The sequence below is a fragment of the Lepidochelys olivacea genome, assembly GCF_965140295.1.
Source record: "Lepidochelys olivacea isolate rLepOli2 genome assembly, chromosome: 26".
NCBI lineage: Eukaryota > Metazoa > Chordata > Testudines > Cheloniidae > Lepidochelys > Lepidochelys olivacea.
The window spans coordinates 5,218,151-5,238,417 of NC_140436.1; the positions used below are offsets into that span (position 1 = coordinate 5,218,151).

Consider the following 20,267-nt stretch of genomic DNA (forward strand, 5'->3'; position numbering starts at 1 on the left):
ACTTTTGTTTTTACTTTATTATCACCCTCCTTCTAGTCAGAAAAGGCACAGGCAACGGTCAGAACCCGCTCCTCCCACCCAACTCCACTATTCTTGGACAGACTCTGGGCTCTTGTCGTACCACATGATACCCCAACGTGCCCTGGGATCTGCAGGCCCATCTGGATTAGAGAGGGGCTCATTTGTAGCCAGAAGGTTTGTTTAATCTCTTATGAAGTCAGGGTCCAGCTGCCCCAGGTACATTCAGTTTGTGAGGAGCCCCAAATCACAGAGGTGTGGGGCTCTTGGGGGATGGGTTTTCTGGGGATTTGTGCTCTCTCTCTCTTTCTCGCTCTCTCTGTTGCTTGCATTGGCTCTCTGCACCTGCTCCATGCTTTACTTATGAGCTTTAAAGAAACAGCCACCTTGCCCCTGATGCCAGCACCTCAGAGCAGGTAAATGAGGTGGCTCCAGGGAAATGGGGCAACAGGCAGTCATGCAAAGCAGGAGAAAGCAAATGTCCTGGTGCCGAGAGACACTGGCTTCACTTCCTGGAGGCTGGACGCCTGTCTTTAACCACAGAGCAGAGCCAGTCGAGCAGTGGCAGGCTAAGCTCCTGTGGCTGCTGGCAGTGTAAGCTGTCTTTGATACTGAGGGACAGTGGAAACAGGTCGCTTACATTTGATGCAATGGAACTTGATTTAACTTGGCGCTGTGTGCTACTGCTTTGGGCATCCCGGGCTCACACAGTGGGGGTGAGGGGATCCCACACCCTCAGACAATGGGGCTGGGACACACTAGTTACAAGAGAGAACCTAGGGGAGAAAGTGCACACATTAGCTCACTGCATGGGCTTCCCTGCCCCCTGCTGGCAAAGGGGGCTGGCTTGGCCCCTCTGGAGAAGTAAGGGAGGGTCTGAGCGGAAGCAGGTCTCACGTGCTTTGCATGAACTAGGCACCCTTGTGTGTAAGTCTACATCTGTTGGAGCACCCTCCAGTGGCCAATTCATCCCCCCTTGTTCTCTATGTGACTGGCAATAATAATAGTAATAATGGCAGTCTCTTGCATTTGAGTATGCCTGAGCCTGGACATCAGCTTCCACCTGTAGGGTTCAGGAAACGCGTCAAGGCAAGTCAGTGTCTATGTTCCCTCCTGCTGTCGGGCACGATGGAGCGATGACATTCTGTTGCACGTTCTGCTTGCTTCGTAGCAGAGTACCAAGCTCACCTGCCATGGCCCCTATCCTCCTAGGTCATTAAGTCCAGCCTGACAGACTGTAGGATGCTCCTTGTAGCAGTGTTTTGGGTAGCCAGTCTTCTTACTGCCTTTTTCAAATGCACTGCATGGAACTTTCTTAGGCAGTCAATTGTTCCAACCCAAGTCATTTTCCTCGCGCTAGCATGGCTGCCAGCCATAGTCCTTCATTGCTGGTGATTTTGTCGGGCCATTTGATTCCCATTACGATGCAGAGGTGGTGTTGTGGCAGGCAGTTACGGTTTTGGATACGGCAACAATAAAGGGGACAGGTCTCTAACGAGACTGACAATAATGCTGCATTATGTTATATAGCATCTTTCACCCGTGAGTAACACATTGCAAACAAGATGTCCAAGAATCACTTGGCCCACCCCCCTCCCACTGAAACACAGCCACCTCTGGGGCAGGAGGCAGCAGCTGTGTAGCGGCAACATGGCATCATTACACAGCAGTTTAGGACAGCAAGTGAAGAAGAATCCCAAACCCAGTTGAACCGCCAGGGGGATTTAAGGAGGCAGAATAGAATAACAGATTTGGCCGGGACACCAGGGTTAATGCAAAAGGCCAGATTGTGATTTCTGTTACACCAATGTAAATCTTGAATGGCTCCATCAACTTCGGTGGAGCTATTCTGTATTTGCCCTGGTGTAACTGGGATCAAAGTCTGGCTCCGTGACTCTTAGGGAAAGTGCCATGGGATCTTTAACAGCCATGACTGCTCAGGACTTCCATCTGAAGATGCCCCAATGATTATTCCATGCAGCCCCCATGCACACAGCTTTGTTTCTGCAAACAAATTCCAGAGGCGCTATATTTTACAGGGACAAGAAAACTGACACTGAAATAGCTCCGCTTGGAGACAGCATGCCGAGGGCACTTTGGTGTATTTAGAGAGATGCTCAGAGATACTTTTTCTCTTTCCATTGTTTCATTGGTATGTCGAGCAGCCTATGAATAGGATCCATACTTCACCAGATGGTTCATCCAGACATATCAGAGCCATGACATTACAGGTGTCTGTGGACTATCCGACCTGCATCCCTTCCCTGGCATATTGAGAATCCTAGGAATATCCAAGCAGAATCTCCCCATGTTGGGCATCTGGGGGACTGAAGATTTGAAGATTAGCAGATTACACAGCCAGATGCTATCTGAGCTGTGTGCTTTTGCTGGCAGAGTGGGCAGCCGAGGTATACTCATCCCTTGTCATTGCATTGGCACATTAGGCATCTGGTAAATGTATCTGGTTCCGTGTTGCTTCAACCACACTGGGGGCATCTGTAATATTTCTGAACCACATTGATTCTCTGGGAGCCTCGGAAGCTGGAAAGTGGTCCACATTCCCTCAGCATCTGGATGGATACCCAGGGACTATCAGACCGGAACCACCTCATCAGTGTATTGATAAATCCCAAGAATATCTGATCTATACTCCCTTCAGTGGGACACAGGGCATTCTGATGGGATTAGTTCCTATTTGCAAGTGGATGCCAGGTTGCTGGGGTTCCTGCCTGGATGAATATCTCTTTAACTCCAGCAGCCTGTCCCAGTGCGAGCCAAGGGAAGGGGTGCTGGACGAGGAATGTTATTGCCATCTGGGCAGCTCCTTTGCATCACCCTTATTGTTACAGTATAAGGCATGTAGCCACTTTCAGCCAAGCGGGCAGCCTGAATACTGAACATTCCAATTTGCTATCTGCTGGGGTGGAGGGAAGAATTTGCACTGCAGACCTCATGTTTCTTTGGCGTATTTCATTTTAACTTGAAATCACAGATCGGGCTGCGGGATGAGAGACCACCACCATCAGGCCTGAATCCCCAAGCTCGGTTCCAGAACCAGATATGAATCTGAGCTTTCCCCAAATCTGGGGACGTGTGAATCCAGTGTCCCCATGGGGTCCATTGCAGCCTTCAGATCCAGATCCATACACAAACGTCTCTAACGTTTGGGCAGGTTTGGCTCGAGGGTAGCTGTTTGGGCCCATTTCTAGTTAAGATAAATGAAATTAAACAGATTGTATTTTATTATTTCAATCACTTTATTGCTAATAATAATTTTTGCATGATGGTAGAAACCACAATGTCCTCGGTGCTGTTCACACCTACAGAAAATAATAATCCCTGCTGAAATGGGGCACTGGCACTTGAAGGTCATGTGAAAGGCCAGTTACTCTGTTCCAGGTGTTTGGAATAACAGAAGTAGCCACTGGGTGAGAGGAAAAGGGTGGGATGGGGAAAGTAAGTGGCCATCCCAGACCACTGTCCCTTTAAGCCCAACTGTGGGTCACACACAACTGCTCCTGTCCTGCCTGAGAGGTCCTGAGTCGGGATGAAGGGCTGGGGAAAGAGGAGATGGCACCTGGGATGGGGAAGTGTTAGCCAGAGATTCCAATGAGTTCAGACCAGTGCAAGGGTCTTTGCAATGGACATTTCAGATCTGGGGCTCTTCGGGGGGTACCAAGCTGTAACTCACACTAACACACCCTCTTCCCCAAGAACGTGGAAGGGGCCATGATTGCCCAAGAAGTACCCGTGTGGGAGCATCTTGTGCTAATCCTAATATTATACAGGGGATTTACTGCAAAGACCTTTGGCAAGCGAGCATTCACATGCTCTCGCAGTTAGAGCAGAGAACTGGAACCCAGGACTCCTGGGTTCATAGAAGAGACCTACGCAGGATTCTTCCCTACTGCCTGTTTTCTAGAGTTTAGTCCTAAATGTCCCAAGTGATGGAGCTCCCAGACCACCTGACGGATCTCACCATCAGGAAGCCTGTCCTGATATTCCCTTTCCTAGTACCATTACTTGCATTCCAAGCTCTTTGTGGGAGGGGCTGTCTCTTTGCTATATATTTGTACAGCGCCTAGCACAAAGGGGCTGTGGGCTCTCAGGCTACTGCAATACAAATAATAACTGTGATCCCGTTCCTCCTAGTTAATCCCCTGCATCCCCGTAAATAACCCTCCTCCTTTCTGGGAGTTCACAGCCTTCCAATATTGTCAGGCTGTTACTACGTCCCCTTTCAGTGATTGCTTAGCTAAACCAGATGGATTTAGCTCTTTTAATCTTTCCTCACCTCCTTGATCATCCTTGTCATTCTTCTCTGAACTACTTCCAGTCTGTCGATGTGCGTCTGGGAACGTGGTGCCCAGAACTGAACACAATATTCCAGATGTGATTACCCTGGAGACATCAGACGCCAGAACTTTCAGTAAGTCTCAGCATCCCCAGCTGGGTCCAGGTTTTCAGAAGACCTTCAGCACCTGCTTAAGCACCTAATTAAAGGGCAAGCTTCTCTGACAATGAAACCTGGCCCTACAGAGAGGGACTATTGCCTCTCTGCTCATGACTGCATGACCTTGGGCAAGTCACTTTTTTGCACTCCCTATAACTCAGTTTCCCCATCTGTAAAATGAAGATAATGATGTGCTCCTGTGAGGCTGAATCAGCTGATGTTTGCAAAGATAGAAGGCAAAGTGTTATCGTTGCACGAAACCACAGGAGATCACATTCCACCAGCAGCTGGACATAACTAGGAATGAAATTATTTGGAATCATTTAAAATATACATGAGACCCAGGCTCTTCTCTACCCAGAAACAGGCTGTTATTTATACCCTCGCTGCAGATAGGATATAAACTGTTACAGGTCTCATAGGAAGCATCTTTCACAGCTAATCATTTTCTTTCTTTGAGTGCTTGCAAACCAGATACAGCCTCCTTTCAACTAGGTGCTCCACTCTCCAGTCTCTAGTCTCCACTCTCCCTCGCTCCCACCCCCATCCCTTCCACCCTCTGCATCCTCTGGCAAGAGGAGTGCCCAGGATGCATTGGGATCCTGCATCTGCTGGGACAGGCTTGGGCACAGTCCTGCTTCTGATGCACTGCAGGGGCACGCAGAGAACCTGTGCACCTGCCTAAGGTTCCCCCGAAATGCATCCAGCTCCAGTCTTCTCCTCCTGGCTAGGTTAGAGGGAAATCATGCCAACTGTGCTCCCCAGCACTGCACACACATCATTTTTATTTCCCCTACAACTCAGCCCTTACCACCCCTGGAGCACTGTAGGATCTTTACAACTGTAACCTCAGCAGCACCCCCCTGTTCCCCAGCGGAATGTGGAGCGTTAAAATGCAGGCCCTGAGTGACATTTACCTGGGTACTGAAGATGAGAGAAAGCCTGTGCTTCTCTTTAGCATAGCCCTCGTGCTGGCCTTTTGCACAGCAGGGACTAAGTGGGACTGAAGTGATGCCCAGGCTTTGTGCTGGCCCCATTACACATGATGAAATTTCACTCCTCTGTGGAAGGGTTATGAGTGTGAACGCCCGATCCTCCCTTCCTGCGAGAGCACCACATTGCGCAGTAGCGAGCCAGAGCTCTCCAGAGGACAGCTGTGTTACTGCAGCGTTCAGTAGCAGTGAGGCCATCTAGTCAACGTCCATTTGGCTCCTTCAGTAGAACGGCCCCTTTGACCCCTTGGAACACCACTGCCTGAATGAAGGGTATGGGGTTAGAGCATGCTAGGTAGGGGCACTTCCTAACCCTCAAGAGTCCATTCACCCATTCCCCAGGCAAGCCAGTGGCAGGAGAGTCAGCTTCAGAGCTTCTTGCCCATATCCTAATGTCCTTCATGAGAGACCTGGCCCATGGCTGTTGGGATCACAGGATCCAGGGCATCTTAGCACCAGCCAGAGGAAGCCGGAAAAGCCCTGCCCTTCAGGCTTATCTGCTTCCCCTCTCCTGTCGTTGCCCATTCTGATTTCTGCAGCAGGGTCGGTCAGCCGTGGGGAGGGATGGCACCACGTTAGTAATATTCATAGTAATCCTCCTCTTCCTTGCTGGCTGTGGGAGCCTCCTCTCCTGGGTTCACTGGGGAGCTAAACAGGGCAGGGGAAGCAGCTTCTGCAGCAGGACACAGAGGGCGGGAGGGCGGGATAAAGGAAAGGGAGAGGCAGGATCAGTGAGAGGGATAAGAGAAGCCCAGCTGGGCTCTGTAGCAATTGTTCCAGTTTCTGTCCCTGCCCATAGTTTAGCATCTTGGGAGGGTGTTTCTGACCCAGGCCTTTCCCCACTGAACGCCAGGCAGCAGACATGAGACTGGCCTCTGCCTCTGGCTCACAGGGGAACTCTGCAGACTGTCTGCACGTGGGCTGGCACACCCTGAATCTCTCTCTCCCTCCACCTCTCTTTCTCTGGAATGGGTGGGACAGGGACCCAGCCTCAGATCTTATCATTTCACCTCAGTTTCCCCTAAAAATGGGGACAGACCCAAGGATTTCATTGCAAAAGGCCTCCTTTCCTCCCTCCCAACCTCCCTTTCTCCCTCTTTCCGTCCCCCTTCCCTTCCTCCCCAATTGCCTTCATCTCCCTTTCCCCTCCTCCTTTCTCCCGGTGTCTACCCCTCTCCTCTCCAGCAACTCTGCCAGTGTAACACAGTGTTTTCCGGTGAATATGTCAAATCTCCAGACTGAATCCCGCCCGATGGTTACATGGATGCAACTCAGTCGAAATCAGCAGGGCTGCACGGGTGTAACTGAGGGCAGCCTAAATCTGCCCTGGCATATGAAGCCGTGACAACCAACATTTCATTGCAGCCAGGGCTGCCTTTGATTCTTTGGGTCAAGAGTGGAGCTTGGGCCGTTCAGGAAGCCTCATAGTGAGAGCGCGAGACCGTTTCTTTCGTCTCGTTTCCTTGCACACACACAGAGAGGGCAGGGATACAGGGCACTTGCACTGGCGACAAGAAGAGCAGCTTTGGCAGTGGCTTGCCCAGCTTGTTGTGTGCAGTGCAGAGTAGGTGCCTCCATCCGCCTTCCTCATCCCTTCAATCTGCAGCCAGCTGGACAGCTCGTATTTCAAAGGGCCACCCCTGGACTGAGAGCAGGAAGAGAATTAGGGCAAATGAGTCCCACGGTCGATCACCAAGCTGGGCCATTCAGGAAAATGCACACACCCTAAGGAGTGCACCATGCAGGAGACTCACCGAGATGGAGATAAGTGTCTGATGCACCTGGGCAGAGGTGCATGTCAGGGTCACTCACCATGGCCGTGCTGATTTGAGATCATTCACCTGTATGGAGCTGCCTCCACCTGGGTGGAGCGAAGCTGGGGGACCCCTTGCCTAGGCGGAGCTGTGATGGTGTCACTCACTTGGATGGAGATGTGAGGATCATCTCCAGGTAGAGCGAATTCTTCACCCTTCCTCCGTTCCACGAGGGCCATGGGGTAGGCAAAGACCTCAACCATGAAGATCACATCATGGCCCGACACATTCACCTGGTCTTGGGGATGGTGCTTGATCTGGGGAACTGCACAGAATCCAGACAAAAGGCTGAGGATTTTAGAAGCTCAGGAGGTCAGAACCTAACCCTCTTCTATCATCAGACAGAAATGAACCTCCCCTAACCAGAATCATAAAGGCTGCTGCAGGGAGCATGGCAGAGATTTAAACAATGAAAGCATCTTATTAACCAGCAGTTATTCCTATCCTATCTAGCCACTCCCTCTGCCAGGTCAGTCTACATGGGTAGGAGATAACACAAGTCACCTTATATTGTAATGAGTGCAGCAATGAACCACGTCTGCTGCCTGATCCCAGCCCACCTTATCAGAGGAAACAGACAATGTGAGAAATACACTGAATTCATTTTTGATTTTAGGCGTCATTGATGGGTCTGAGCCACAGAGTTCAGATTTGGATCCACGTTGGAGTTTCCCGGAAATCTGGGAGCAATCAAATCTTCAGTTTGGCTTTTGGCCCATCTCTAGCCATTAATAATAATCACTACCATTAGCTTGCATTTCTCTAGAGCCTTTCGTCCCAAAGGATCCCTGTGCTACACACAACTCTTACACACAGAAGTAGCCTCAGGGAAGTCAGTGGGAAAATTTGCATGAGTAAGGGCTACAGTTCGTGTGAGTAAGGGTTGAGCGATTGGGCCTTCTGTCCCTAACCTCCACATATGATACACACAATACTTATAAAGAAAAGGCGTACTTGTGGCACCCTTTTCTTTTTGCGAATACAGACTAACACGGCTGCTACTCTGAAACCACACAATACGTATGGAGCAAATACACATGTGGCACATACATAACCACATTTTAAAGTGCCATATCCCCACCTGGGGTAAATCATTACCGCTCCATTGACTTATCTCAGCTGAGGATTTGACCTCATGTACTTATGTACAGTACATGTATATGTTCTCTACTTATGGTACATCCAGATATACACAGTACATACATTCACATATGGTACATACATATAGTACTAATACAATATACCTATGGTACATGCACATATACAATAACATGGTACATAAGACGCTGTGTACATATATCCATATGGTGCTTGCATACAATATATATATACAAACAATACATATGGGACATATATAGGGTACACAGACATGGTACATACATAAATCATAACTGCAGTGCAGCTATCTGTGGATGGGGTGGTGAATGGATGTGTTCGATGTACATGTACACAGGCACCTGAATATTTTCTCTGCCCAAACTCCTTTCATTATAAATCAGCACCGGAAGGAATCCGGCTCTGGCTTTTAAGGCACACCTGGGAGGGGGTTGGGGGGCTAGCTCACAGGGGAGCCCAGTGCACAAGGAAACCCAGTTTGCAGGACAGCTCTGAAAGCCCTTTAGGACACTCAAGTCCCCTGGCCTCTTGTGCGGATTGATCAAGGAAGGAGGTGCAAGGGTTTGCTGGCAGAAGGAGAGATTGAGAGGCTCCACCTACCCAATAACAGCCTTGCTGAGAGGCCCAGAATGCTAAAGACATCCCTGAAAGGCCCTTCCAGCCATCCAAGCTGTCCAATGATAGACGCCTGGCCGATGGAATCTGGCCATGGCTTGGAGGATTAGATACCTCCTGTGCCATTCTTCACCTCACCCCGGGTACGCTGGAAAAGTGGCTGCATCCCTCACCTATCCCTGGGCCACCTTCCCCTCCCGGTCTCTCCCCAAGCAGCAGAGGGCAAACAAGGAGGTGGACCGTTACCTGCTTGGCAGGGCCCATCACTTGTGATGCTGAGGTTCCACCCGTCTCTCTCATGCACGGCCTCCTGGAACTTGCAGATGTTCTGGTAGGTGATATGATTGGAGCCACACACGGCCCTCTGGGACCTGCACACGCATTGTGGCTCAGGGATCCCCCCATAGCCTAGCCCCTGGATGTCCAGCTGGCACTCCAGGTTCTCCCCGCACCGACCATAGAAGGTGTCACTGCCATCCAGGTCGCAGGGCTGCCCCTCGGCATTCCCACACTCCAGGCAGCCGCCGCAGTGGTCACACACCAAGCCGGCTGGGCAGGCTGTGGCTCGGGGGCACAGCTGTGGCACACACTGGCACTGCCCTTCCGCCTCCTCTTCTGCTCACGTGAATCCGATGGGATGTGGCAAGCAGGAGGCTCCATGGAAGGACCAAGCCAGACCCATCACCAGCAGCAGCAACATCCTCCAGACTGTCTCTGGGAGCCTCTTCTTCCCTGCAAGGAACAGGGCATCACATCTCCTCTGACCCACTTGGAAGCGTGAGGTGGGTGCAGATAGAGCCCCACGTCCAGATCCTCTGCTTTCCACTCAGAACCAAACACTAATAACTCCAGCAGCATGAGCTGCCCTCCTCTCCCCGCCCTCTTCTCACACCCCTGTGGCAGGCAGGCTCTGGTTTCAATCAACAGCCGGGACAGAGCAAGAAGAAAGAGGATGTCTTTGGAGGGATCCAATCCAGCCCTGGCTAGGCTCCTCCGGAGACCATCTGTGTCCCACAGATGCTTCCTATTAAGAGTTGTATTGCAAAGGGAGATAAATGCAAAAGAAGCTTGCCTTGTCTTTGTAGCTGGCTGGATGGGTTTGTGAGGAGGAAGCACGTGGAGAGGCCTGCTTTCTCCTCGGTCTCTCCTCCTCTCCCGTACTTTGCATTTATCTTTTTGCTCTTTCATCCTCACTTTTATCCTGTCATCCTCTTTATCGATATATGGCAATAAAAGCTATAGATAGATAAAGCTCCTTGTAGAGTTTGTCTGGGTTTTTTAGCCATCCTATAGATTTCTATAGCAGGGACAGAATTCGCTATTCAGTCCTAGCAGAGGGATTCACCTATAGAAAGGTGATCTATTCAGTTCTATAGGGCTTTTCCCTAAGGGTTCTCTGTAAGGGTACACCTACCCTTGGAGCTGGGGGCAAAATTCCCAGCCTAAGGAGACATGCGCACGCTAGCTCTGATTAAGCTAGCACACTGAAAAGAGAGTGTAGCCAACGGGGGATGATTGGCAGGATGGGCTAGCTGCCCCAGGTACGTGCCTGTGGGCTGGGCTGGGGATGTACTTGGGGCAGCTAAGCCATCCTACTGCCCATGCCGCCGTGGCTACACTGTGTTTTTAGCGTTCTAGCTGGATGAGAGCACACACAAGTGAATCGCACCCCCAGCACCAAGTGTAGCCAGGCCCTAAAAGGATTGCCGCATTCTCCTGTAAGCTCCCAAACCTGACAAGTCTGCTACCTGTCTCATTCTGGTATAAATCAGGAACGGTGCCATTGGGAGCAAGGGAGTTACACGGGTGTAAGGGAGATCAGGCTAGGCCTCAGCTCTTGCTGAGGAGTGACAGAGGAGTGTGGTTGGTGAAATATTGGAGTATTTTAAAGGAGCAGTGGGGTTTTCTTTTTCTGTCTCCTCCCTTTATCTTTCCTCCTCTCACCCCGTTTCCCTTTCTTTCGGATCCCTTCCCTCTCCCTCACACTCCCTATAACCTGACGGTGATTCACTACCACACTGATTAGTACTTTACTCCATAAGCAGTGTCACTGGCTCTATAGGGGCTATTCCTGGCACAAGGTATTATTCTCTGTGCATAAGGGCAACCTGGTTCCTTTCTTTTCTCCAACCTCCCTTCCTCATTGATTCTTCCTTTCTCAGCTGTCCCTACTTTGCTGAGATCTCCCCCAGCCCCAGGAGACTCCACAGTCCATCTTGTCTTCGCAGATGCTAAGCCCAAGGTTGATCCATTGTATGCAGCTGCAGACCGATCCTGGGCCTTCCACCTCCAAACACAATCCCTGCAGGAAAGGGAGAAAAACCCTCCCTCCGCTTGTATTGATCTCTGCTGATCAGTTGTGCAGGTGGCACCCTCAGAGATAGCAAGTGTGACTGTGACCGCTTGCCTGACAGAGTCTAGCAAGCAGCTGTTCTTCCTTTCCCGGAGGCAGCACTGTGTGTTCAGCCCCTGGCCTCCATTCTAGCTTTTGTTTGGAATGGGACTTGATAATGGAGGCCAGACTCCTTCCTGCTGAGCTGCTCAGGTCAGAGTGGAAATTTACTTTCCCTTCACTTTGCTTTGACTTTCCCAGATCCCTTTTCAAGTTCCTGCTGGCCCCAGATCAAGGTCATTTGGGCAGTATGAGTGATCATAGAGCTCTTGCAAGAAGGAAAGACAGCTGGATGTGGGGATGCTCTGTTCTTTGGAGAATTTTCCAGGAAGAAAGTGTAGGGAAAGGAGATAAAAAATTGGTGGAAGGGAACTACTCTCTGTGTCAGTTGAGGTAAGGATTGTAGGCACAGGCAGGCTGGGAGGTACAGAATTTAAAAGTGCTGAGATCTTTCATCGCTGGCGGGCTATGTTCAGAGCTAGGAAGATTTCTGGGGCTGGCAAGAATGCAAACGGTCAGAGCTTCTTGTTGGGGATACCACAGAGCGCATGTCAGATCTACAAACTCTGATGATCAAAGTCTTCATTTCACCTTCGCCCACGTACACCATATACCTATGCTCACTGCTTCCAAGCTCCCATTCTGCCCACACATGCCCCTGTAAACCTGACATGAGACAGAAAAGAGATACCAAGAAGGAAATTAAAATAGAGACGCAACTACTGCTGTCTATCTGCAGAGTGCCTGCCGCAATGGGTCTATAAATGCCATGCAATGAAGAACAAATACAAAGCATTTCAAACCTAAAAAAAACAGCCAGGCACATGGCCACATATCAAAATCATGCCACAGCCCAGCAACAAAAGGACTGACGCTCAATTCATTAGAGGGAGGGCGAAACGGAAAAGGGAGGAGATGCACTTATGAAAGTGGCATAAAACAAAGAAGGGGTGAAAGACTGATTTTTTGCTGTATTTCTGAGTTGTGTATATGGCATCTGGATACTGTGTTGATGGGCTAGGAAGATAGATAGATCTATAGATAGACAGATAAATAGTTAGGTAGATAGATAGCTGAATAATCTGTTCCCAGGATAAGAGGCTAGGATTTGTTTTGTTTGCCTTTTGCTTTAAAAATCTGAGACTTAGCTAAAGCTGCATGCGGCTGAGTTGCGGGCTACAGGGCCATAGTATAGGGTAAAGCCAACATTTCCAGTAGTGGCCTCTGGTCCGGAATGCCCAACCTGAGATACCTCCTGGACTTCCAGTCCTGGACTCCAGTTCTGATGAGTGCCAACAGCTCTGACTCAAATGATTGTGGGGTATAAATGCCCAGCTCCCCTACAGCTCAGACCCAAGATGTCTCGGATTAGGCACCCAAAATTAATCACCTAAAATTAGAGGCTCTGTGTGAAAATCTGGCTGCAAGCAGCCACTCTCCAACATCTTCCCTGAGCTCCTTTTCCCAGTGAGTCCTGTGCTGGGACCATGGGCTTCTGCACTCTTGAACATGGTCGCCTGGAAGTTCCCGATGTTAATTCATTTATCTGGAGCCATATAATTCTCTATCTATTGTTGCATCTTGGTCACTGCATGAGACAATGCATCTCTTCAAAAGTACAAAGGTTGGTTTAAAAGTAATACTATCTATTTATCTATCTATCTATCTATATATATATAGCGATAACCCAAATACGATTAATAAATTTAACAATACAATTTAGATATTAGCAGCCAAGCATTCATCACTCATGAAAAGTTATACAGTGAGTTAGTTGTGGAAAGCAACGCGGAGGGTGAGAGAACCTGGATTTGTGCTGGAAATGGCCCAACTTGATGATCACTTTAGATAAGCTATTACCAGCAGGAGAGTGGGGTGGGAGGAGGTATTGTTTCATGGTCTCTGTGTATATATAATGTCTTCTGCAGTTTCCACAGTATGCATCCGATGAAGTGAGCTGTAGCTCACGAAAGCTCATGCTCAAATAAATTGGTTAGTCTCTAAGGTGCCACAAGTACTCCTTTTCTTTATATGAATGAGTGAAGATTGTCCTGCAGTAATTGAGAAATTAGGATAGGTTGTCCGTTAGAAAATACAATCCATCTAGGAATTATTTCCATCCACCACTGTCATCTGTTCCTTCCCCAGGTGAGAATGTTGACTGAATAATACAAACATCTTGCATCATAGCCGATATTCAATCGGGAACCATGAGGGGGCACCAAAGTTTGCATCATCCCTGTCTGTGGAGTCATGATTTGGTTGAAACTAGCAAATGTGTGTGTGTCGGGGAAGGGGGAAATGGGGAGGAGAATAGGGCAAATTAAAAAGTAAAAATCCCCTTTCTTTCCATGCATGCAGTCTCTGGTGCTGACAAGGATCCTGAAACGCTTGGCATGGTAATGCCATGTGCTTAATTGAATAGACATAGAGATGGTGTCAGCCAGGCTAGGCTCACAACCAGCATGGCAGAGTCTCTTGGATTTATAATGACTTCATAAACAAAACAGCCAGCTGATCACAGCTGATTTTAGGTAGAGGAACGGTGCTAAGGGGTGTAGATGTATGGTACTATACAAATAAACAGCAACCAACAAAACGACAACAATAATAGAGATTTTTCCATATAAACCAATATGCAGTTTGGACTGGAAATTGCCAGTCACAATTAAGATGTCTCATCAGAGCTGTGTATGGCCCCAGGACAGAAAAAACAGCTGGGTCCTGCAAGTCAGGGTAGACGAGCAATGTCGTGATGGATAGCAAGGGGGAGAGGAGTTGTACTGTAGGGCTTGGTAAAGTGCATTAAACAAACTGGGGTAGGAAGGACTGGAATGGTGGGAGTGGAGGTACAGATCAGGGCACAAATACCTCAGTGTTGCTGAGTGAAGGGCCAAGGGAAGAGGATAGTACATAGGTGAGGACTAAGGTACATTACAAGAGCTGTGTACGTGAGAAGGGTGTCTCAGCAGTGGGCTGGGGGAGCAGTGTAGTGCATGGTCAGATACTGTGGCATGGCAGTGCCCCAGACACACACAATTGATGGGGAGTGCAGGACACAGCCAGATGCAGTACCAGGGCAGTGCCCCCAGCACGGGGCTAGTTGGGGATGCAGTGCACAGTCAGATGCAGTAGAAGGGCAGTGCCTGGCCACAAGGCAGGCAGGGGAAGGGGCATGACAGGGCCAGGTGCAGTAGCAGGGCAGTGCCCCCAGCACAGGGCTAGCTGGGGGTGCAGTGCACTGTCAGATGCAGTGGAAGGGCAGTGCCCCCAGCACGGGGCTAGCTGGGGATGCAGTGCACGGTCAGATGCAATGATAGGACAGTGCCCCCAGCACAGGGCTAGCTGGGGGTGCAGTGCACTGTCAGATGCAGTGGAAGGGCAGTGCCCCCAGCACGGGGCTAGCTGGGGGTGCAGTGCACGGTCAGATGCAAAGATAGGACAGTGCCCCCAGCACGGGGCTAGTTGGGGATGCAGTGCACGGTCAGATGCAATGATAGGACAGTGCCCCCAGCACGGGGCTAGCTGGGGATGCAGTGCACGGTCAGATGCAATGATAGGACAGTGCCCCCAGCACGGGGCTAGCTGGGGGTGCAGTGCACGGTCAGATGCAATGATAGGCCAGTGCCTTGGCACAAGGCAGGCAGGGGAAAGGGCAGAACAGGGCCAGGTGCAATGGAAGGGCATTGCCCCCAGCACAGGGCTAGCTGAGGGTGCAGTGCACGGCCCGATGCAGTGGTAGGACAGTGCCCCCGGCCCGGGGCAAGCGGAGGATGCAGGGCAGCCTGCCCCTTTGGCTCACAGCCCGGTCCCGGCCTGTTGCTCGGGCGCTGCCTTTGCAGTGCGCGGCCCCTTTAAGAGCCATGTAAACAAAGCCTAGTCCCCCCCCCCGCGCCGGCTCCGCTCCTCTCTGAGCCGCCGACGTTCCTGCGTCGCTTACGCCGCCGCAGCGGGCTGCGCCATTCTCTAAACCCCGCCGCCCCAGCGCTGGCGGCGGGGTCCTGTACGCAAAGTGCGGGAGCGGGAAGGTGCAGCGCGCAGGCGCGGCGGCCCGGCCGCGGGGGGGAGGAGAGAGGAGCATGAATGGAGCAAAATGGCGGATCCTGTGCAGGTGAGGGGAGAGCGCGCGCGGGGCGGGGGGCGCGCGAGGGGGCCGCCGGCGGGGCGGCCCTGGCGAGCTGCTGGGGCTGAGGGGCCCGGGGAGGGGCGGGGGCTGCACGGCAGCGGGGACCTCCCGGGGGGTGGCTCGGATCTGGGGGCGCGGGGCCCCGCTGCGGGCGGAGGGCCCCCCCCCCACCCCGAGGCGCGGCGCCCCCAGCCTGGCTTACGGGCTGCCCAGGAGTCTGAACACCTCCCCCCCCCACCTCCTCCCCCAGGCCCGGGCCGCCTCCTGCTAGGGCAGCTCCTCCCTCTGGAAAAGGGGAGGGGGGCCGCTTCCCCCCCCGGGCTGGGGCACCTGGAAGTCAAGGGGGGCATGGACCCCCCCCCGACACTGAGCGTTGCTCGAGCATTGATTGCCCCCCCCCCACGCACGCACGCACACCCACCCACCCACACGTGCCCTGTGCAGGCTGCTGGGAGCCAGGAGAGAGGCCTTGCGGACCAAGGGGCAGCTGGGTGCTGGGTCCTGCGGGAGCAAAGGGTGCACAGACTGCACCCCCAGGCAGCAGCTGGTGAGGGGCCCGGGCTGCATTATGTTCCCTGCATGCAGCCTCCGCTCGCTGTTTGGTTTCCCAGGTGCCAGCCATTAGCAGCAGCCCAAGGGCGGTGGGCAACAGGCCGCGGTGGGCAGCAGCCTCGGAGGGAGCCTGTCACCAGCAACACTGGTGGGCGAGAAGGGGAATTTGGGGCATGGTTGCACAGGATTGGAGCCCTCGATCTGCCATCAGCTGCCGCAACTGGGCACTTTGCTCCAGGAAATAATGCCTGAAAGCACTCTAGATAGTCAGCGTTAGCTAGAGTAGCTGGTCACTCTTAGTGTCAGAGGGCTTTGAAGTTTTCCTGGGTTATTTTATAGGCAGAGAAGACTGGAAACTTTTGCCTGTACTCTGCTAAGCCCTTCTGGTGTTCACCCCCTTTCTGGTTAAAAGTAGTAAGGGGCTGCCAACCCCAAAGTGAGAAGAGCTGAGGGAGCTTCAAATTGGACATGGCAGAAGTCTTGGCTTTGGGTCTGACACGATGGCCTGGATTATTGGTCTCCCATAAAATGTCTGCTGATATGAAGTTCATATGGTTTGAAAATGAGGCGATAAATACATGTTAGTTGGATTTTGGGCCTTATTGCCAGGAACCATGGGGTGAAATTAAGAAAGGGAAAATGTAGCTTGAATATCGGAAAGAAACTTTCTGCCTTTGGTATACACCATATGGTGGCATAGTCTCACAAGGGAAGCAGTGGAAATACCTTCATTTGTGTGTTGTACAGATTCGATGAGTCTCTGAGATGTGTCAGCCGTGGAGAACAATGGCCAGGGGTTGGAGGAGCTGACCTAATAGTTAACTTTCCATCTTGAACTTCAGTGATACTTTATTGAAGAGCATAGCCGTGATTGGTGGTGGTAGTGTTAACTAACAGATCAAGGTTTTTTTAACTAGATGGTATTGGTGATCTTTTTCTGAAGCCTTTCAAAGCAAGCTTTAAAGTGGCTATTAAACATTTTATTAAGAGATATTGTCAAATTAAAAATAATATGTAAACAGCTATTGCCTATGACTAATTACACCATAAGGTATTAAAAATGAAAGCTTCAAAATTCCATTTCACAAGATGTGTGTTCTTCAGTTTTGTAATTTCTCTTTGCTTGGACATCTTAAAATCAATGTTTTGTCAGTTTCACCTTTATGTAAGAGTCAGTTTCTTTTTCAGGGTCTTTCTTTTGCTTTGTTTATATTTCAAACAGTGAATGGGAACTGTTTTTTATTTAAAAACAACTGTTTGTTGGATTCAAAATAAAAGTTTGTAGAGATACATTTAGAGATCTTACAAAATTTAATCTCCACAAACTTTTATTTTGAATCCAACAAACAGTTGTTTTTAAATAAACAGTTCCCATTCACTGTTTGAAATATAAACAAAGCAAAAGAAAGACCCTGAAAAAGAAACTGACTCTTGTCAGTTTTCAGGGTCTTTCTTTTGCTTTGTTTATATTTCAAACAGTGAATGGGAACTGTTTATTTAAAAACAACTGTTTGTTGGATTCAAAATAAGTTTGTGGAGATACATTTAGAGATCCTACAAAATTTAAACTCTGAGCCAAGTCTAAGCTGATAGTGCCCCTGTTATCAATTTACACAGCCACACTTTCATGAAGGTTTCAGAGTAGCAGCCGTGTTAGTCTGTATTCGCAAAAAGAAAAGGAGTACTTGTGGCACCTTAGAGACTAACCAATTTATTTGAGCATAAGCTTTCGTGAGCTCCGATGAAGTGAGCTGTAGCTCACGAAAGCTTATGCTCAAATAAATTTGTTAGTCTCTCAGGTGCCACAAGTACTCCTTTACTTTCATGAAGCACATTGTAAAGGACTTGCCCTAGAATTAGAAATATTGTAGCACAAATGGTAGAATGGAGGAAATAATGTTTTCCCATAATAGTGATTGAATTTGTGATTATATGCATATTAGAGTTAAAAAAAAAAGTTTAGATAGTTACTTATTCGTGTAACTTCTAAATAAATATATTCTGCATCTGGTACCTCAGTGAACCACAAGGGTGAGTAGTTTATTAACTCAGAATGTAACCTGTGTAATTCTCAGGTTGACTAGTGGGGTTGAAATAATCTTATCAAATCCAGCCTAGATAATCTGTTGGGGATTGCTGTGTTACTAAACAATTTACATGCCATAACGATACTGGAGAAAAGTTTGTCATTAGTGAGATATCAGCTTCGCAGTTTAACCTGTGACTTTACGGATAGATCACAGAATCTGGTGACACAGTATCTCTTGCTGTTCTTGTCATTTTAAAACAGGCTTTTTCTTTTTTAAATATTGGGTCAAGCAAACGGAATTGGGGCCGTAAGAACGTAATTAATATTGCTAGCTTCAAATGCACTAGTTAAACTTTAACACAAGAAGCTTGAAGATGTTCCACTCCAATGGAGATTTATTTGCAAGTACTGTTAACCTGTCACCAAACTACAGGAGACTTATCAGAAGGCATAAGTGCAGCTCTTTATAACTAGTGCTAATGGACAAGTTACATATCTGTAACTGGATGATTTTTTTTTTCATTTTTTGTGTGTGTGTCTTTATTTTGCTTTGGCGCCAAAAAAGTATAGCTACCTCTGAAGAGGCTCTTCCTTCAAAGCTGCCTCAGGATTTCTAGATTTTTTTCTGGCTGGGGGAAAATCACTGATTAGATGAGTGGAGTCAATTCCTGTTTGTTATAGTGCTTTAAAAAAAAAAAAAACCCAACACACTATTTCTAATGCTGATCCAGTTGTTTAGATATTTTGTGAGTAGGCTGTGTGGGCTCTATTATAAACTATGCTTGTTTAAAAGACTGGAACACCCTTGATACAGGAAGACATTGAATATAAGTTCGGATTAGTGAGACCATTTTCTTTGTAGCGTATAACTTGAGACTTGATTCTGTTTTGGATAATAGAGTGTTTCAGATAACTGATATCTGGATGATATAGTATAGAAGACTAGCAGCAGAGAGGCCATATTTTGTCAAACTTCCAGTCCAGTTGTTAAATATTGACTCTCCAGAGTTACTGTCATTAGAACTTGCATGTTAATACTTAACAAAGTGCAAAAGTGTAGATTTATTTATAATTATGAGTTATTGAGTTTACAATATGATGCAAGTTGATGAAAGTGGAAGCAGAGTTGAGTTCTTTGAGACCACAGCTGAAGGACTGTAGCATCATGTTCTGTAGGTTTTTTTAAAAATGGAACTCTGTGAATGTAGAAAATGCCACTTTTCTGTCTGCAATCCACATAGTCAAAGCCAGTTGGGATAGTTTTCTGCTGGACAGCTCTTCAGGATTACTGTGCAGGGTCTAGGAATGAAAAGGACTGTCGTAATGGTACAGTAGCAGAGAATTCTGTATCGTGTGTGGCTGTGGAAAGCTGTGCAGTCTTAGAGGACTGGTATAGATGCTCTTCCCTTCCTGCCTTGGATTGAGTTAATGTTTCTACCTCCTCTTTTCAGTCTGCAAGTGTCATTCCAACTCCAATATATGCGATGGAAACAGGAGATGAAGAGAGATCATTAGAAATAACTTTGTGGGGAAAGTAGTGATGAGTCTTTTTTCTTTTTCCTTGGAAACAGATTTGCTGTATTTCTCTTTTAGATCTGGGATCTGATGTCCTATTGTAATCTAAAAGGGGTAAACTTATTGGGAGATACCTGATGAGTTAGAATATGCCTTTTGGGGAAATGTTGATGTAGGCAAGGGTAACAGCTGCTTCTCTGGCTTTGTGTACTGAGTTGTACCTGAAGAGTTCCCTGGACCTGAAGATAAGACCTAATTACATCAGTGAAAAATTGTTGCCTCACTTTATCAGTGATCATATTACCTTTACGTGCTCTGGGTAACCCGACCTGTAGGTTTATAGTGCAAGATCTTTTGCTCTTGAAATGTAACAGGTCAGGTTCTATAGGGGTAGCTTCATAGGCACAGTAAGTGGTCTGTCTCTTACTGTGATAGATAGAACGGAGAACTTAACTGACCGCTTGCATATGAAAAACCTGGGGTTAAGTGATATGGGCAAAAGTAAAGGGATGTTAGCCCTCTGATTGTAACTTCTAATTAAACTGGCAGCAGTTAATTCAAATCAGCAAACTTCCAGACTTGGAAGAAGCCTATATTTGTGCTGTAAGATGGATTCAGATGTGGAGCTAGGTCCTTGAAGTGCAT

General features: G+C 48.8%; 1 protein-coding gene across 1 annotated transcript in view; it reads left to right on the forward strand.

Annotated features, from left to right (window-relative positions):
- Window positions 1-15,380: 15,380 nt before the first annotated feature.
- The window catches only part of XPO7 (exportin 7), a 77,458-nt gene continuing 72,571 nt past the window's right edge, over window positions 15,381-20,267 (forward strand). The window contains exon 1 of the mRNA XM_084615006.1: window positions 15,381-15,511. Within this exon, the coding sequence (XP_084471132.1) occupies window positions 15,494-15,511 (18 nt within the window). The 5' untranslated portion in view covers window positions 15,381-15,493. The remainder of the gene's footprint in view (window positions 15,512-20,267) is intronic.